We start from the raw sequence: 18,197 nt of genomic DNA, 5'->3' as shown, positions 1-18,197 counted from the left end.
TCAGAGCTATCTGGCGCGCGAGCAAAAAAAAGTAAATATAGCAATAAAATTATGTTTTCCAGTGCGTATATCTGTGCAGTGTGAAGCTTCTTTAACAAATAATGCAGAAAATTTGCCAGTGTTGCAGTGTTTTTAATGGGACGTGCAGTGTATGTAGTAAACGGAGTTGTGCACCTGCAAGCAGTGAATGCTGCACATACCATGTGTAAACAGCATGGAGCAGCAGAGAGAGCGTTTGTTCATAGCAGTATATTACCTGGCTAACACAAAAAAAATCTGTGCGTTACCGATTTCAAATTAATTGTGTGCGTTAATGCTTTCACGTTGACAGCCCTATAAATTATATTAAAAAAACTGTTTTAACTAATAATAATAATAATAGAAATAATGTTAACACTATTACCATAAGAGCTCATTAATTAAAACAGTACTTACGATAGATGTACTCAACTAACCATTAATTGACACTAGTTAAGACATTATACATTTTTAAACTAAATAAATCTGATCTTTTCTGTTTGACCATCCTGTTTTTTCTGGCCCAGGTTACCAAGTGTTACTTCGAGGAGGGATATCTGGACACCAGTGTGTACATGTGGGATGATTTGACATGTGGCTACAGCATTGAGGGACCAGCTATAATCATTGATAAGAACAGGTGTGGCTATCTGCTTTGTTGCTTTTTCTGCTGTGTAAGGCTTTCCGTTAACATCCAACCATGCAGTTTTTAACTTTTAACAGTTTTTACTGTATACCAGAGTCCAAACACAACATTCAAAGACACTTTAGTTCTCTCTAAAGATAGAACTAGCATTGTGGGATCACTTTGGATATCTCCAGAAAGAACAAGTGGATATTCTTGAGGATGGACATACAGGGGTTGGACAATGAAACTGAAACACCTGTCGTTTTAGTGTGGGAGGATTCATGGCTAAATTGGAGCAGCCTGGTGGCCAATCTTCATTAATTGCACATTGCACCATTAAGAGCAGAGTGTGAAGGTTCAATTAGCAGGGTAAGAGCACAGTTTTGCTTCAAATATTGCAATGCTCACAACATTATGGGTAAAATACCAGAGTTCAAAAGAGGACAAATTGTTGGTGCACGTCTTGCTGACGCATCTGTGAACAAAGACAGCAAGTCTTTGTGATGAATCAAGAGCCACGGTATCCAGGGTAATGTCAGCATAACACCAAGAAGAACGAACCACATCCAACAGGATTAACTGTGGACGCAAGAGGAAGCTGTCTGAAAGAGATGTTCGGGTGCTAACCTGGATTGTATCCAAAAAACATAAAACCACGGCTGCTCAAATCACGGCAGAATTCAATGTGCACCTCAACTCTCCTGTTTCCACCAGAACGCTCCGTTGCCACAATAAATTATTGTGGTCTTAAACCAGGTGTTTCAGTTTCATTGTCCAACCCCTGTACATTAAAAAGAGAAAAATGTTGAGAAAATTGAAAATAAATCTTTAAAAGATAATGTTTGGGCCATATTTTATCAGTAATCATTGCAGAAGTTGAGCTTTAATTTGTTGCCAATTTTTTATTTTCCAGCACCATCCTGGTGGAGCCGGGCTGTTCTGCACAGCTGACTGAGAGTGGAGACATGTGTGTTGCTGTGGGAACAGACAGCCATTGTGTGTTGGGGACTGAACTGAACACAGTGCAGCTGTCCATCTTCTCCCATCGCTTCATGAGTATAGCAGGTGAGAGAAAGACAGAAGAAGAAAAAAAAATTACTGTAAATACCAATTTTGATATTATATATAGTTTGTTTTGTAAGTCAGAGACCAATCAGGCGACTAAGATTCAAGTCAAGCAATGTATATATATACATAGGCGAGCACAATCTTTCATTTTAGACTTATGAATTGTTGGTTGTGCAGGAAAAAAGACAGAGGACGACTTAATTTTAGAATCTAAATTCCTAAGAAGGTCAAGTCACAGAAGGTTGTTTAAAAATATTTACAATTAAGGAAAGTTAATTAATTTAAATGACTTAAATCAGCTACTTTTCTATAGAATTTTTAATCTTTTAGCAATCTGCTATTAAATCTTTTAATGGAAATCTTCTTATACTTGGAATAATTAGTGCAAATAGTACTCATAGGTGCAATTTACATTAAGTGTAAATTACAGCAAAGTACTATTTAGATTTAGTCTAAAATGATTGGATTAACATGTGCACTTATAAATAATATATATACAGCTCTGGAAAAAATAAGCGACCACTTAAAAATGTTAAGTTTCTTTGATTTTACCAAGTTATAAAAATATCTAGAATATAGAGGAAGATGGATGATCACAAGCCATCAAACCAAACTGAACTGCTTGAATTTCTGCACCAGGAGTGGCATAAAGTCTAAAAGCAGTGTGTAAGACTGGTGGAGGAGAACATGATGCCAAGATGCATGAAAACTGTAATTAAAAGCCAGGGTTATTCCACCCAAATATTGATTTCTGAACTCTTAAAGCTTTATGAATATGAACTTGTTTTGTTTTTTTTTGTATTATTTGAGGTCTGAAAGCTCTGCATCTGTTTTGTTATTTCAGCCATTTCTCATTTTCTGCAAATAAATGCTCTAAATGACAATATTTTTATTTGGAATTTGGGAGAAATGTAGTCCGTAGTTTTTAGAATAAAACAACAATGTTCATTTTACTCAAATATATACCTATAAATTGCAAAATCAGAGAAACTGATTCAGAAACTGAAGTGGACTCTTCATTTTTCCAGAGCTGTATATACTCAGTCTCTTTATAGGCCTAAAAAAATATGTTCCTGTAAGTGCTGACTTTCTTAATGTGGTTTCATCCAGCACTGGAACTCAAACCCTGGGATTTTCTAATTACTATATAATCATGAAAGGGGAAAAACATGGGAAAATATTCAAATATTTATAATAAATGACTAAATCTGTCATATACAGGTCTGCTAAATTTGATATGTTTGTCTAAAGGTATTCTTATATTCTTTTTGTATCATTTTCATATATAACTGTGTTCTTTCTTTGCATTTACCAAAATAAAATAAACAAAAGCAAAAGACCAGCATAATATTTGTAAAATTTGGAATGATGACAAACATACTAAATTACTACAATTCTGTTTTGCTGTAAATCAGAGCAGATGGGCCGCGTGTTGCAGAGGACGTCCATCTCCACGAACATTAAGGAGCGTCTGGATTTCTCCTGTGCAGTGTTTGGGCCTGATGGAGGTTTAGTTTCTAATGCTCCACACATACCTGTCCATCTTGGAGCTATGCAGGAGACTGTGCAGTACCAGGTGTGGCAAAACAGACACACATACACTACAGACACGCTCTGCTTTTCTTTATCGCTCGCAAGGCAGCAGAAGCCAATAAATGTGGGATTTAAGGGCTGAGAATATGTTTAAGTATACTGTACATGAACTGATGTACAGTGAGTATGGCTGTTGTCTTGTCCCTTATCTGATGTGTTTACACATTTTTGGAGACACAGAGGGCGAATGTAAGACCATTATCCCTCCCCACGGTTCTCTACATTGAGGTGTAATGAAACCAATCACACACTGACGATATGTTGGCAATAACATTTCGTGTCAACAAATTTTTATAGTCTGTGTTATTGATTATGTTGACTAAACAATGCAGCCCTAACTCTTTTCCCACATCACTAATGTGATGCTGGCCAGCATAGGTGTCCACGGACCAGAAATAATTCATTGTTAACAGTAGTATTCCATACATTACATAGATTATAACAGTTAAATCACTTGCATCAGGGGACATAATAAGCCAATTTGATATTATGAGGAAACATTAGCAAAGTTTTCAGACATACTGTTCATGTTTAAAAACATTATGGATGGAATTAAATAAAAATAAATACAGGATCGTACAACCAGCCTTTTTTTAAGAGATTTAATGTCATGTCAGCAGTGAACAGGCTGTTATGCTGTACATGAAATTAGGGGTGTGCCATATCGTATCGTATGTGATAAAATCACCAAAAAAATTCAATATTGTGTTCGATATTATACCCTGAAATATTGTGCCATATCACCCACCTGTAATTATCACATCAGGGTACTACTTTTTTGCTGTTTTTAGCAAAAGAAAAATTCACACTGTTCTCATTTCCCATTATCTATCTACTAGACACCGATTCTATCTGTCCAGTATCATTTATCTTACTTTAATCCTGGATATATGGAGATATGTAGAGTGCATTACTGACATTCTGGATCATTGACGTCTGTTACAAATTAATGTTACTGATTAATTTCTTGTATTTTATTTAAATCTCAGTTAAGGATGTGCCATATACCATATGCAATAAGAAAATGTAATGTTCATGTTGTTGCAGCAGTGTATTCTTAAAATATTTTTTTTTATTCAGTATTTTGCCATATCGCCAAGAGTATCGTTATTGCGAAAATACCATGAAATATTGTGATATTATTTAAGAGCCATATCCCCCACCCCTACATGAAATTCTTACTTTGCTAATCTTCCACTGACATTCAATACAGTGTCTGTAGCAGAGTTATGGGATGGAAATCATGCAAAATGTCAGGAAGCTAATAGATTGTTCCAACTTTCCAGATATTTAAAAATGTCCTAGACACAGTTTGTGGCTTATTTTTTAATTGCAGACTTTATATATTTCTGTATGTTTGGCGGACAGATTTAAAATGTATTATTGTTTTATAAAATGATTGACAGCACAGTAAGTAAAAAGCAATAGCTGACACTCTCTCTCTTTCTCTCTCTCTCTCTCTCAGTTAAAGGCTATAGGCAGCAGCCTGAAGGAGGGTGATGTAATTCTGAGTAATCACCCCTGCGCCGGGGGCAGTCACCTGCCTGACCTCACCGTCATCACTCCGGTAAAACAACAGAATACAGACAGACACTCTGAATCCTGTACTGGGTCATTTGACACATGTAGGATTTTTCCTTCTCAGAGCTTTTCTGAGTTGTTTTTATTTTCCCATTTTCTTCTCTTCCTCTTTCTGTCCATCATATACAGGTATTTCAGCGAGGTGTGAGCAGGCCAGTGTTCTTTGTGGCCAGCAGGGGGCACCATGCTGACATAGGTGGTATCACCCCAGGCTCTATGCCCCCACACTCCACCTCTCTGCAGCAGGAGGGAGCCGTCTTCACCTCCTTTAAGCTTGTGACTGAAGGAGTCTTTCAGGAGAAGGGTGAGGAATAGCTTCTTATTAATGCTATCATAGCTATCAGTTTATTCTTTTTTTATCTGCTTGTCTTGTTGTGGAACTCAGAAAATGGAACGTCCCTTTCTGTACCTTCTTCTAAAACGCATTACGAAGTGACACAATCATAGAATCTATAAAGTGCTGCCACAGGTTCCCATGAACAGAACTCAAATTTAGTGTTTTTTCATTATTTAAAATAAATCTGCTTAGATTAATTCTCATCCAATAAGTCATCCAAACTTTAAAAATGGTTTATATTTTAGATTCATCAAACTTCTTGACAACTTTGCACTGTATCTTGGCTGGATTTTCTCAGTCAGCTTCATGAGGGAGAGTCAGCTGGAATGGCTTTCAGTTGACAGCTGTGCTGAACTTGTCAAGAGTTAATTACTTGATGTGTTTAAGAACATCAGTTGTAAAGTTGTGAATATGTAGAGTTACAGGTATACAGTGAATAGCCCTATTTGAGTAATGTTCTAATCCATATTACGGCAAGAAATACTCAACTAAGTGATGAAACAAATGCTTTAAGAATCAACGGTCAGTCAATGAAAAGTTTATTAGAGTTACCAGTTTTAGAAATCACAAGTTATCAGCACCTCAGATAAGAGCTACATGAATGTTTCACAGAATATTTTGGTTTGTTTAATACTTTTAAGTTACTACAGGGTTCCTTATGTGTTCCTTCATAGTCTGGATGACAGTATTTATTGTGCCTCCGTTTCCTTTTGTGAAATTGGCAAACAACAAAACTGGCTCCATTATTCAGTTTTGTCTTTACTACCATTATGGCAACAACCAAGCTGAATGATCAGCTTCTATTAGAATGCTTTAGAAAATGTCAAAAAGGTCATTTCTTCTAAATCACTGAGTTTATTATAGTAGCATCATCCTCAACTTTAATGTTTCTTAGACTTGCACCAAATATTCAGCTAACAAAATCATTCGCTCAAAATTAATGTATAAATATAAATTTTGGTGTTTGGCCGAATGATTTATACCAAACAATGGAAATTTTTATGTTAAATCATATTCTTCTCTATTGGTAGGTCTGATGGGATATTAAAACCTTTAAAATGTAGTTTTGTAATTGTTTTTCATTGAAAAGCAAAACATAAATACATTTAAATTCATGATAAATATATTTTTTATTCATGAATAAATTAATTTTGAAGAAAGTGGCAAAGAGGAAAAATTTACACAAGGACAAAAACAGTTTATGTATAGCCAATTTTTTTATCAGTTTCTGGAGAAAAAAATGTAGTTTAGTGAATCCCTAGCATCTATTTATTGCTCCTATTTATTGCTCTTTCTTTCTCAGCTGTCACCGATGCCCTCATGGCTCCGGCTCAGTACCCAGGATGTTCTGGGACGCGCAATCTCCACGACAACCTGTCAGACCTGCGAGCTCAGGTGGCAGCCAATCAGAGAGGGAGCCAGCTGGTGGGGGAGTTGATTGACTGTTATGGACTGGCTGTGGTCCAGGCATATATGGGTTACATTCAGGTGTGTTTAGCCTCCACTTCATAAGATATTGGGCTACTTGGAGTCTTGAAGTGTTTGTTTACATCATTCTTTGTCTGTGTGCGTGTCTGTGTGCGTGTCTGTGTGCGTGTCTGTGTGCGTGTCTGTGTGCGTGTCTGTGTGCGTGTTTGTGTGTGTAGAGTAACGCAGAGCTAGCTGTTCGAGACATGCTGAAAGAGTTTGCCCGTCGCCGCCGGCAACAGACTGGCTCCTTAGAAGTGGAGGCAGAAGATCAGATGGATGATGGAACACCAATCAGATTAAAAGTGCAGATAAATGAAGAGGAGGTAAGAAATACAGCCACTGCACTGCTCTTTACTGCACTGTACAGCTGTAACAGTCCGTGTTAATGAAAAACTACTGTCTGCCACACAATGTATACAATGACCCCAATATATTATTATACAATGTAAAATAATATACAGTGATCCATATATAGAACAGTAAAGTATAAGTAATAAATTTATATATATATATATATATATATATATATATATATATATATATATATATATACTGTATTTTATGCATTATAAGGCACACCGGAGTATTAATTAACGTCTATTTTCTGGTCTATTTTCATACATAAGGCATACCAGATTATAAGGCGCATAATACAACATTAGTAAGGAACTGGGGTGTAGCCATGTTTTCCTTCTAATTTAGCAGGTCTTGCCGCTGGATGGTGGTGGGGAAGGTTAACTAAGTTAAGTAAAGCTAAGATGAGTAAACAAACAAAACAAAAACTGTAATTCTTAAAAAAAAAAAATCTTTTAAAGTCACACAAGCGCTGGATGTTAACTTACACAGATTTCTCTCCTGAAAAGTGTGGTTTTTGGGTGTGTAAAGCACTTCCATTTATTTACAGTAAGCTCAAATTCCAAAATTTCTCCAGCACTAAGGCTGAAGCATTAACATTAGCTGCTTATCGCTAGCACCATTGGCTAGCAGCTAATGCTGCCCAACCCCGCTACACTGAGGAACTTAGCTTTTTTTTAACACTGTAAACATGCAGACTACAGTCTGATATACTTACCTCTGAACAGCGATGAGCTAATGCTTAGCACAGTTAAAGGCTAATGCTGCACCAGCAGCGCTAGCTGGGGTTAGCAGAAGGCAACAGGACGATAATAGTCACCTCTGAACAGCAAAAGATCACTTTAGAAGCCTTTGCATGGTTAGCGGCTAATGCTAATACTGCTCCAGCCTCAGTGCTGGAGAACAAAACTTCAGCGGAGTGGCTTTACTGCTGCTTACAACCTGACTAGTAAAAGTTATACGTAAGAGGCACTGACGATTTTTGGAAAAATTTAAGAATTGTAAGTGCAAAAAATACAGTATATCCATTAAGACTCAAAACTCAACTCAAAATCCAGTCCAGGCACTTGAGGCTGGACTTTAATAATCTTTCTCTCTCTCTCTCTCTCTCTCTCTGTCTCTGTCTCTGTCTCTCTCTCTTTTTAGGGCAGTGCAGTGTTTGATTTCTCTGGAACAGGCACAGAAGTGTGGGGAAACTGCAATGCCCCTCGTGCCATCACTCTTTCTGCTCTGATCTACTGTCTGCGCTGCATGGTGGGACAGGAGATTCCTCTCAACCAGGTAGTCACACAAAAATGTACCAGAGTAAAAGTATTAAACTCATCATAAACATGTAGGGAAGTAAAGGTAGAAGTAGGAGGGAAATAATAATACAATAAATACAGATACAGAATTTTTGTGCTTAAGTACAGTAGTGAAGTGGTTTAATTTATACAGAGTTAAGGGTTTTAGTAGTGATTTGGGAGTGTGTGTGTATATCTTTTCTCTAGGGCTGTCTAAACCCCATCAAAGTCATCATTCCTCCCGGCTCCATCCTGCAGCCTTCACAGAGCGCTGCAGTGGTGGGCGGTAATGTTCTGACCTCTCAGAGAGTGGTGGACGTCATCTTCAGAGCGTTTGAAGCCTGCGCTGCCTCTCAGGTAAGAACATCTGCTCTACAGCCTTCCACCTTAATGCCTTAACCATCCTTGGCTGGGAGCTTCATTCCCTCTGTCTGTGTCAGATGTCCATCTTTATGTCATCACTGTCAGGGCAATGCTAGCCAATAAAATGGTCTGTTCAGGTTTAGATGACATAAATCTGTGGGTAGCATTAACTGGTTTATATACAGTACCTGTCAAATGTTTAGACACACCTTCTCATTCAGTATTTTTCTATATATCTTTATTTAATTGATTTGCAACATTGCAGATTAATAATAAAGACATACAACAATTAAGGGACAAAAGGGACATATGGAATTACACAGTAAACAATAAAGTTCACAATCCCCTGAACTAAACCCAACTGAGATAGGGGATTTGGTGATTTGGGATGAGCTGGAGCTTCACAGCATGAAGGAAAAGCAGCAGCTATTGTTCAGCACCTCCAGGAACTCCTTCAGGACGCTGAGAAAACTATTCCAGGTCACTATCCCTCATGAAGACACTAAGATTAAAACACCAAGAGTGTCTAGAGAATCTAAAGTATAAAACATATTCTGTTTTTTTAGGCCTTTTTGTTTACAAAATATTTCAGCATGTCTTCCTGTATAGCTTTAATATAGTCTTCAATATTACATTTGCAATGTAAACATCTTGAATGAGAACTTTTGACTTGTTCTGTATGTAGTACACTGTTTTATTTTGCTTATAATTTTACTTATCTATTACTGAACACAACATCTCTAACATCTAACATCTTATCAAACACTGAACTTCAAAAGACACACCGGATTATAAGGCGCACTGAACATCTTATTTCTGGTCTATTTTCATACATAGGGCGCACCGGATTATAAAATGCATTTTATACAACAATAGTAAGGAACAACTGTGTCGCCATTTTTCCTTCTAGTTCAGCAGGTCTCCCCACTGGGCAGGTGCCTAAGTAAGCAAAACTGTAATTCTTTAAATATATATATATATATATTCTTTTAAAGTCAAACGAGCACTGGACTCTACACAGATCAGATTTATTTGGGTGAGTAAAGCACTTCCATTTACTTGCAGTAAGCCTAGATTTCCAGTACTTTAGCATGGTTAGCAGTGCTTAGCACTGCTACACTGAGGAACCCTGAGTGTTCTGGTAAGCCAGGGCGCTATCAGCTAGCGGTTTGTCCCATGTAGCTTGTTTTAACACAGTAAACATGCAGACTACAGTTTGATCTACTCACCTCTGAACAGCAAAAGAGCTAGCGCTGCGATCAACAGCTAATGCTAATGCTAATACTGTAATAATGCTTTAATACTTTAATAATGCTGCACTTCAGCGGAGTGGCTTTACTGTACTACTCCTTACAATCTGACTGGAATAATCCATATGTGAGGCGCACCGGATTAAGATGCACACTGATGATTTTTTGGGAAAAAAAAAAAACAATAATTCAAATATCTTTACAGTGCTCTCACGCACACATCGTCTAGCTTTATATTTGTTTCAGGGCTGCATGAACAACGTGTCGTTCGGCAGCGAGAAGAGCGGTTATTATGAGACTGTTGCTGGAGGAGCAGGGGCGGGACCAGGCTGGAATGGGCGGAGCGGCGTCCACAGTCACATGACCAACACCCGCATTACTGACCCCGAGATTCTGGAGAAGAGGTTTGTGCTTCTGATTACGCTCATATCCAGGGTTACACCTTTGTTCAGATTTGAATGTTATTGACAGAATGAGAACAGTACAGCAGGACAAAAAAGACTAAGGTTTCCGGGAGTGTTCACCAAACCATGACCGAGGAAACTGTGATCCCCATACCATGAGAGTTTAGTATAAAAAAAAAACACATACTTCTACACTCCTACCTCAAACCTAAGATGCTGTAATTTTGTTGTACCCGTGGATAATCTACTGTATATATCTCTCTCTCTCTCTCAGGTACCCGGTGGTCCTCCAGCAGTTTTCTCTCAGACCTGGTTCAGGAGGAGCAGGTCGTTTCCAAGGCGGGGATGGGGTGATCCGGAAACTCCTTTTTCGGAGTAAAATGATTTTATCAGTGCTGACTGAGAGACGCTCTACACGACCTTATGGTTTACATGGTAATTCCACTTTAGCACAGGGTCTCAAAATACACTAGTGCAGGGGTTCCCAACCTTCTGCAGCCCAGGGCCAACTTAGCAATTTAAAACCAAATACAACACAAACGTCAACTTTGTAGTTTCCTGTGAGCCTGACCGAGCCTCATTTGGTGTTATTTAGGTATTTAATCATTTTCTCCTCCATTGATTATTTATCATTATCATTATTATTTTCCCTCTCTCCCTTTAATTGCTAAATACCTCTTCTTCCTTTTATCCTCATATATTTATTAGCTTTTTTCTTTTTTTTGTCTCTAGTTTCATGTTTGCTTATGTTCCTATTCTTTCCCAATAAATGACTAATAAAAAAAAAGTCTTACATAGTCCTGTAAAAAAATGCAAAGAAATGAGGTCCTCTGTTGCTCACTTCATGCAAATTAGTTCTACCACATTGCAAAGTCAAAATGAACTGTGATATAAAAATCTGCCAGTGCTTTATGAGGACGTATGAAGTTAACTCTGTGTTTCTGTCTCAGGGGGTGAGAGTGGAGCTGCTGGACTGAATCTGCTGTACAGAGCTGACGGCCGAGTGTTAAACCTGGGAGCGAAAACCACTGTCAGCTTAGAACCAGGGGTAATAAAATCTTTATAATACATCATACATATATAATATATAATACATTATATCATTGTGTGTTCCACCTGTTACTACACAATTTATCAGATACACTGGGACCGATTTGAAGGGCCTTATTATCCGGTACACCTTATGTATGAATTTTACCAGTCAGGTTGTTAGGAGCATTAAAGCCTTTCCACTATAGTACAGCATTACACAGTTTCAGTTTAGTTCTCCAGCAGTATTAGCATTAGCCGCTAACCACAGCGCTACCTCTTTTGTTGTTCAGAGGTGTGTATATCTGACTGTAGCCTGTATGTTTACCGTGTTAAAACAAGCTACATTGGATAAACCTCTAGCTTATATCGCCCTGGCTTTTCGGAATACTCAGGGTTCCTCAGTGTAGCGCTGTCGGGTTAGCCGCTATGGCTAAAGCTCAAGCTTTAGTGGAAATTAGTTGTGCTGCTTATAGCCTCTAAAACAGTTAACATTTTCCAACCCTGATCTCAGTCACATCAGGGATGTTGGTGCTTTAATGTTTTAGGGCGTTTTCACACCAGCACTGTTTGGTCCGGTTAAAACGAACTCTGGTCCGTTTGTAACTTAAGTGCGGTTCGATTGAGCAGGTGTGAAAAATCGCACTCGGGTGCGGATCAAAAGAACCGGACCGAGACCAGCTAGAGGAGGTGGTCTCGGTCCGGTACCAAACGAACTCTGGAGCGGTTCGCTTTGGTGAAAACGTGATCCGGTCTCGATCCGACCCAGCTATTAAATATGAGCCATTTATTTGAGCTAAACGGCTGATAAGTCGCAGTCTAAACTGATATATTAGCCAGATAACGCTAATTACCACAGCTAAGAACAAACGCTGTGCCCATGCACGCGCGGTCTGTGCTACATTCACTGCTCACGGCCGCGAGACTCTGTTTACTATGTTTACATCTGCGCTGCACATAGAAACACTGTGTTTAAAAGCGCAACGTTTCAGCGTTCAGTGTAAAAACACACATATGCGCTGGAAGACAGAATCTTCTCGCTATATTTACTTTTTTTGGAAATGTATATTTACTTCCACGCCAGACCACGCTCTGACCAATCACAGGACACAGCCTGCTTGCGTGTTTATTGGTGCGCATTTTGGTGCGTTTACATTTATGCCTGTGTGAAACCAGACTAAACAGAGGGAGAGAACGCTCCAAGTAAACAAACTCATCAACTGATTCGGACCAGAGAAACGAACTACAGGTGTGAAAACGCCCTTAGAGTGCCTGCTGGGCTGATAGTGGGTCCACCAGAAAGTAATAACCACTTGTTTGTAAATTAGTCTTGAGTCTGGTTATATTCATGTTTATATTTTGATGTGAACCCAACTTTGCTACTGCTCATCTGCTTCTCTTTCTCTCTTTTCTCTCTCTCTCTCTCTCTCTCTCTCTCTCTCTCTCTCTCTCTCTCTCTCACACACACACACACACACACACACACCATTGCTGCCTCTGCAAAGCATGAGTTTGCCATATTTTCTCTAATCCTCCACTTTATCTTTTAAAAGCTGTGTTTATCAATAGAAGTAGTTTTCCTGTTTGAGCTGTAAACTGCCCTGAGATTGGGTTCATTTCCTCCATTGAAGATTCTGTGTAGGATTCTAATTTAAACAACTATACTGAGACAATATAATACATTTAAAAAGTTTACACAAGCCAATTTGCAATGTTTTCCACACTTTACATTAACTTGTTTTTTACTCCTTACATTGTGACTTGTGATTAATTGTAATTGTTATTTTTTTGTAATTAATTGACACCACTTTCACCACTCAGGACGTGTTTTGTCTCCACACTCCTGGAGGAGGTGGCTATGGAAGGGAGGAAGATGAAACCGACAACCACCACAACCCCTCTAAGCGTCAGCGTCTGAATGAAGCCTTCGCTGAGAGAGGGAGTGTGTTTGAGTACCGGCGTGCTCAGGAGAGTGTATGAACCATGAAGCATGAACTCTTCTAGAACACGCTGCTTTCTATTCTTTTAAAAAAATATATTAGATGTTAATTAAACTTATACGTTGTAAAATAACTTGCACGTCACTTTAAATAGTGCTGACTAAAGTTGTTATGCAAGACCCACAAATCTAAATCGTGATTGATAATTGCTCTCATATACAGTACAGGCCCAAAGTTTAAATACCTTCTCATTCAATGCGTTTTCTTTTTATGACTATTTACATTGTAGATTCTCACTAAAGGCATAAAAACTATGAATGAACACATGTGGAGTTTTCTGTACTTAACAAAAAAAATGACCCAGCCTCCACAGTCACCGGACCTGAACCCAATCAGGATGGTTTGGGGTGAGCTGGACCACAGAGTGAAGAAGGCAAAGGGGCAACACGTGCTAAACACCTCTGGGAACTCCTTCCTTCAAGACTGTTGGAAAACCATTTCAGGTGACCACCTCTTGAAGCTCATTGAGAGAATGATGCCAAGAGTGTGCAAAGCAGTAAACAGAGCAAAGGGCGGCTATTTTGAAGAAACTAGAATATAAAACATGTTTTCAGTTATTTCACCTTTTTTTTGTTAAGTACATAAAACTCCACATGTGTTCATTCATAGTTTTGATGCCTTCAGTGAGAATCTACAACATAAATAGTTGAAAAAAAAGAGAAGGTGTATCCAAACTTTTGGCCTGTACTGTATTTGAAAAATATAAAGGTTTTTTTTTTAAATATATTGTCCAGCCCTAATTTTTTTTATTAGATTAACTCACTTAAAACAAGCGCAATTCAGTTTGGAGTAAGTTATTAATTCTTATAATAATACAATATTCACTTTAATATAATAAGAAATGTTAAGCATTTGGACTACTTTTAAGAGAATTTCACATGTTAAAAATATAATTTATAATGTTATACAGTTAATACAGGAGTGTCCAAACTACGGCCCGCGGGCCATTTGCGGCCCGTTTCCTCTTTTGGAGCAGCCCCCGAGGTATTTTAGAAATAGAATGAAAGTTGGCCCGCTGTTAAGCAGGTTTTTATAATGTGAGATTCAAAGTTTGAACGCTAGGTGTCAGAAACGAGTCAAAGAGTCTAAAAGCGGAGAGAGTGCGCATTTCTAGCGCAGAAAAACGGGGCAAAAGAGTCTAAAAGTGGAGAGGGTGCGCATTTCTAGTGCAGAAAAACGGGGTAAAAGAGTCTAAAAGTGGAGAGGGTGCACATTTCTAGCGCGGAAAAACGGGTCAAAGATTCTAAAAGTGGAGAGAGTGCGCATTTCTGGCGCAGAAAAATGAGCCAAAGAGTCTAAAAGTGGAGAGAGTGCGCATTTCTAGCGCAGAAAAAAAGGCCAAAGAGTCTAAAAGTTGCCGTAAGTAAGGAGTTTAATATTAAGAGACATCATTAAATTAAACATCAATTTGAAAAATCTTAGTTTACACAACACTGTCAAAGATAAAGATAGTAAGTCAAGTAAAATGGTGTGTAAATGAAATAATCAGGAAAAAAGTATTATTTAAAGTGGTATATTTCATTATTTGTTTTATTACAGAGTTTGGCCCGTGACTTCAAATATATTTCTCCTTCTGGCCCCCAACAAAAAAAGTTTGGACACCCCTGAGTTAATACCACTAGAGCAACTCCAGTATCCTTCATCTTCATCTTGCATCTTGCTGATTATTAAAAAACAGCAGGAACTGGTACTGAACCAGTTCTAAAGCATATTCCTGCAGCTGCTACTAAAACATCTACTAATCTCCACTCACTGTATGTTTTATGTAAGGTAATTGTCCTCAAATGAAGGCTAAATAAGATGACGGCCTTTTACTACTCCAAGCTACTCCAGTAGGCTACCTCTAGTACTAGTCCTGTACTCTAACCTGAGCTGCTGTGTAAATAGAGTAGAATAGGAACCCAACGTCTCTACATGAAGGAAACGGGTTCTGTGTACTGTATTTTTACTCCACTGTAAACCAGCACAACTCCAGTAAAACATACTGTAACATAATAAAAGTCTTTAGAAAGAAAAAAAATTAAAAGGGTTCAAGTTTGCCTCCTTTTCTGCTCGTCAGTTCTGTTCAGAGTTTTCAGTGTCTTTCATTTCTTCTGCTTTAACCCATAAGTCCATTCCCAGTTCTGCATATTAAATACTTAATACGTCTATGCCACCCTTACTCATAGATGGGAATCAATACGCCACATTATTAAAAAATTCTTTTGATAATCAGCTTTTTTTTTTTTTAAGAGCACTTGAGTGATGATTTTTTAACCGTGGTCATGATAATTCACAACCTCTCTAACCATGCTCAAATTATCTGCAGTTTCTGTGTGGCACCTGATTCCAATCTTACACATTTTAAGTACTAATAAATCTGGACATGTCCTAACATTTTTTCCCCCCCAGAAAATATTATTAAATATTATACCTATTACTTACGTGAACATAAGCTTAGCACCCGCGCTAAAGGGAAAGTTAACAGAGCCCACAGCCGCCCTGCTGGGTTGAGAAATGACATACGCCCGGATACTCCCCACTGGTGCAGCACTAAATAAGTTAAATGCAGTGAACCTTCATGGATCTCCCAGTGTGATAAAACCGAGATAAGCTGGACACAGCAGGGAGCCGGCCTAGCATCATCAGACCAGCCGAGACATACTGGGATATCAGGGACTGACTGGGGATGCACAGTATGATGCAGATAGCCTAATACATGATACAGATTAGAACAAGAACATGTGGATTTAGAAAAACAGATTCATCATACATACATTACTGGTCTAAAGGTTTAGAACACCCCCAGTTTTTTCCCCTGCATATTTTTGCTATTTAAGCTCTTTGGGTTCACTGAATAACCTGAAATTTTATTAAATCCAGTAAACATAAATTGTACAAAAGTCAGTGATAAACTGTTAGGTTTATTAGAAATTTAGCGAGCTAATCTATGCACTTTGTTTTGTTCATTGTTTCATATTGGTTATCAATTTCTGTAAAACTGACACCAATAAATCTATAATTCACAGCTTTATTTAGGAGTATTTTATCCTCATCAGTATCACAGATGCTGAGGAGTATCATAGAGAATCACAATATCATGACATCATGATTACATATTATGATAAGATACACTGCACTGCAAAAAAATCCATTGGCAAAAACTAGACCAAATAAATGTAAATTGAGATGTAAATGCCTAAATTAAGCAAAAATAAATCTGCCAGTACAGTGAGCAAATTTTTCCTAGTAAGATTTTTTTTTTAAATAAGCAATCACAAAGTCCCAACATGAGTGAAGTAAAACTCAAATCAAGCAAAAAATCCTTATTTTGTGGCTTAAATTTGAACACAAGAATCAGAAAAACTTATCTGATTACTTTTAGTGCTTATTTTGAGTTCAAATTACCTACAATAAGGTGGAAATTCTAAGCAAGACTGAATAAGATCATTATTCAGTACTTAAGCAAGTAAAACAATCTTACACTTACAATGCTTAGTAAGACAAAAATTCTGGTCAGAGAAAATAAGTTTTATTGCCTTTAAATTAGACAATTTCGCTTGCTAAGATTTATTTTTTTGCAGTGTATGATGCCCATGCCTATTAAAAAGTGCTATATGTAGGGTGTTATACACAATTGCACATGGTCAATTCTCGTAAATTAAAGGGAATAATTGTAACATCATCCAAACACTGATTGGCATTGTATTCATAAACATGAACTGACGCATATTTAATTTAATAGCATCGTATTTGCCTATTGCTACCTTCCTAAAATAATCGCCTCTGTCATTTCTTGGCAAAATGTATTTTATAAGGCGCACTATCAATAAACATCTATTTTCCTACATAAGGCGCACAGCATTATAATGTGCATTTTAAGAGACACTATAAGGAACTTTTAATTCAGCAGGTCTGGGTCTGGGTGGTGGTGGGAGGTGTGGCTCCCTACAGACTTCCCAAGTCTCTCGGAAGTCGCAGGAGTCTGCCGCATATCAATAACGGCACCCTGATGCCCCTAAGTCACATAAAATCTCCCGGAATCTAGAACGCGCATGCAGGCTACACAGACTTTTTCCCCCAATCGCGTGCACCGGTACCACGCCTGTGGAAAAGCATACTTATTAGTGTATCACAGTAAAGTGACCCAGACCAGGAATTGAAACCCAGTCTCCCACATGACGTAGTAGCTCACAAGCGGGCGGTGGTTGTGTTATCCACTGCACCACAACAACAAATATGTCTGAGTGTGTCATAAATTCATTCTCTTATTAGACCTTTTTAGAAAAGCCACACCATGGAGAGAATCTGTGCCCAGATCAGCATTTCTCTCTCAGGAAGCTCAAACTGACTCATGCTCTTGTTTTCCACACAGCTCCACACATTCCTACAGCAGCTACTGATCTAGCATCTGTGTGCCACTTCTCTTACCAAACCTTTAAGAGATGCACTCCTGACAAAGAAAGTTCACCACTGTAAGAAAAAGGGCTGTTTGTTTGGTGAATAACAATAGCACAACCCTTTTTTTTTATTAAAGAAGTCCACAACAGGTTTCCACCATAGTTAAGACATTCACGAACCAGGAAACTTAACTTTTTTTTCTTCTAAACCCTTCTAGAACCTAAACACAAAAAAGAGTGTGATGAGGCATTAAAAAAAACCTCTTACAGCTCTTCCCCTCCTGTTCTGTGTCTATGTACCTCAGGGAAATTTACCCAGGGACCGGGCTAATGTACTGACTGTAGCTGAAAAGCAATGGAGGCTTAAACTCTGCCAGTTAGCATTATGCTAACTACAGCAAACCATGTGGAGTTGCTGCTAAATAAACACACTTGCTCAT

The 18,197-nt window shown here is 38.2% G+C and overlaps 1 protein-coding gene across 1 annotated transcript in view; it reads left to right on the top strand.

The window, feature by feature from the left end:
* The window catches only part of oplah (5-oxoprolinase, ATP-hydrolysing), a 33,057-nt gene extending 17,640 nt beyond the window's left edge, over positions 1-15,417 (top strand). Inside the window, exons 15-27 of the mRNA XM_022685439.2 lie at positions 546-658; positions 1,560-1,711; positions 3,130-3,290; positions 4,773-4,874; positions 5,018-5,192; positions 6,529-6,713; positions 6,872-7,018; positions 8,196-8,330; positions 8,540-8,689; positions 10,192-10,349; positions 10,624-10,784; positions 11,300-11,397; positions 13,200-15,417. Of these exons, the coding sequence (XP_022541160.2) occupies positions 546-658; positions 1,560-1,711; positions 3,130-3,290; positions 4,773-4,874; positions 5,018-5,192; positions 6,529-6,713; positions 6,872-7,018; positions 8,196-8,330; positions 8,540-8,689; positions 10,192-10,349; positions 10,624-10,784; positions 11,300-11,397; positions 13,200-13,358 (1,896 nt within the window). The 3' untranslated portion in view covers positions 13,359-15,417. The remainder of the gene's footprint in view (positions 1-545; positions 659-1,559; positions 1,712-3,129; positions 3,291-4,772; positions 4,875-5,017; positions 5,193-6,528; positions 6,714-6,871; positions 7,019-8,195; positions 8,331-8,539; positions 8,690-10,191; positions 10,350-10,623; positions 10,785-11,299; positions 11,398-13,199) is intronic.
* The last annotated feature ends 2,780 nt before the right edge of the window (positions 15,418-18,197 follow it).

The sequence above is a fragment of the Astyanax mexicanus genome, chromosome 15 (genome assembly GCF_023375975.1).
Source record: "Astyanax mexicanus isolate ESR-SI-001 chromosome 15, AstMex3_surface, whole genome shotgun sequence".
Lineage (NCBI taxonomy): Eukaryota > Metazoa > Chordata > Actinopteri > Characiformes > Acestrorhamphidae > Astyanax > Astyanax mexicanus.
The sequence above is the reverse complement of the archived record's forward strand: the minus strand, read 5'-3'. Positions and strand labels throughout refer to the sequence as shown.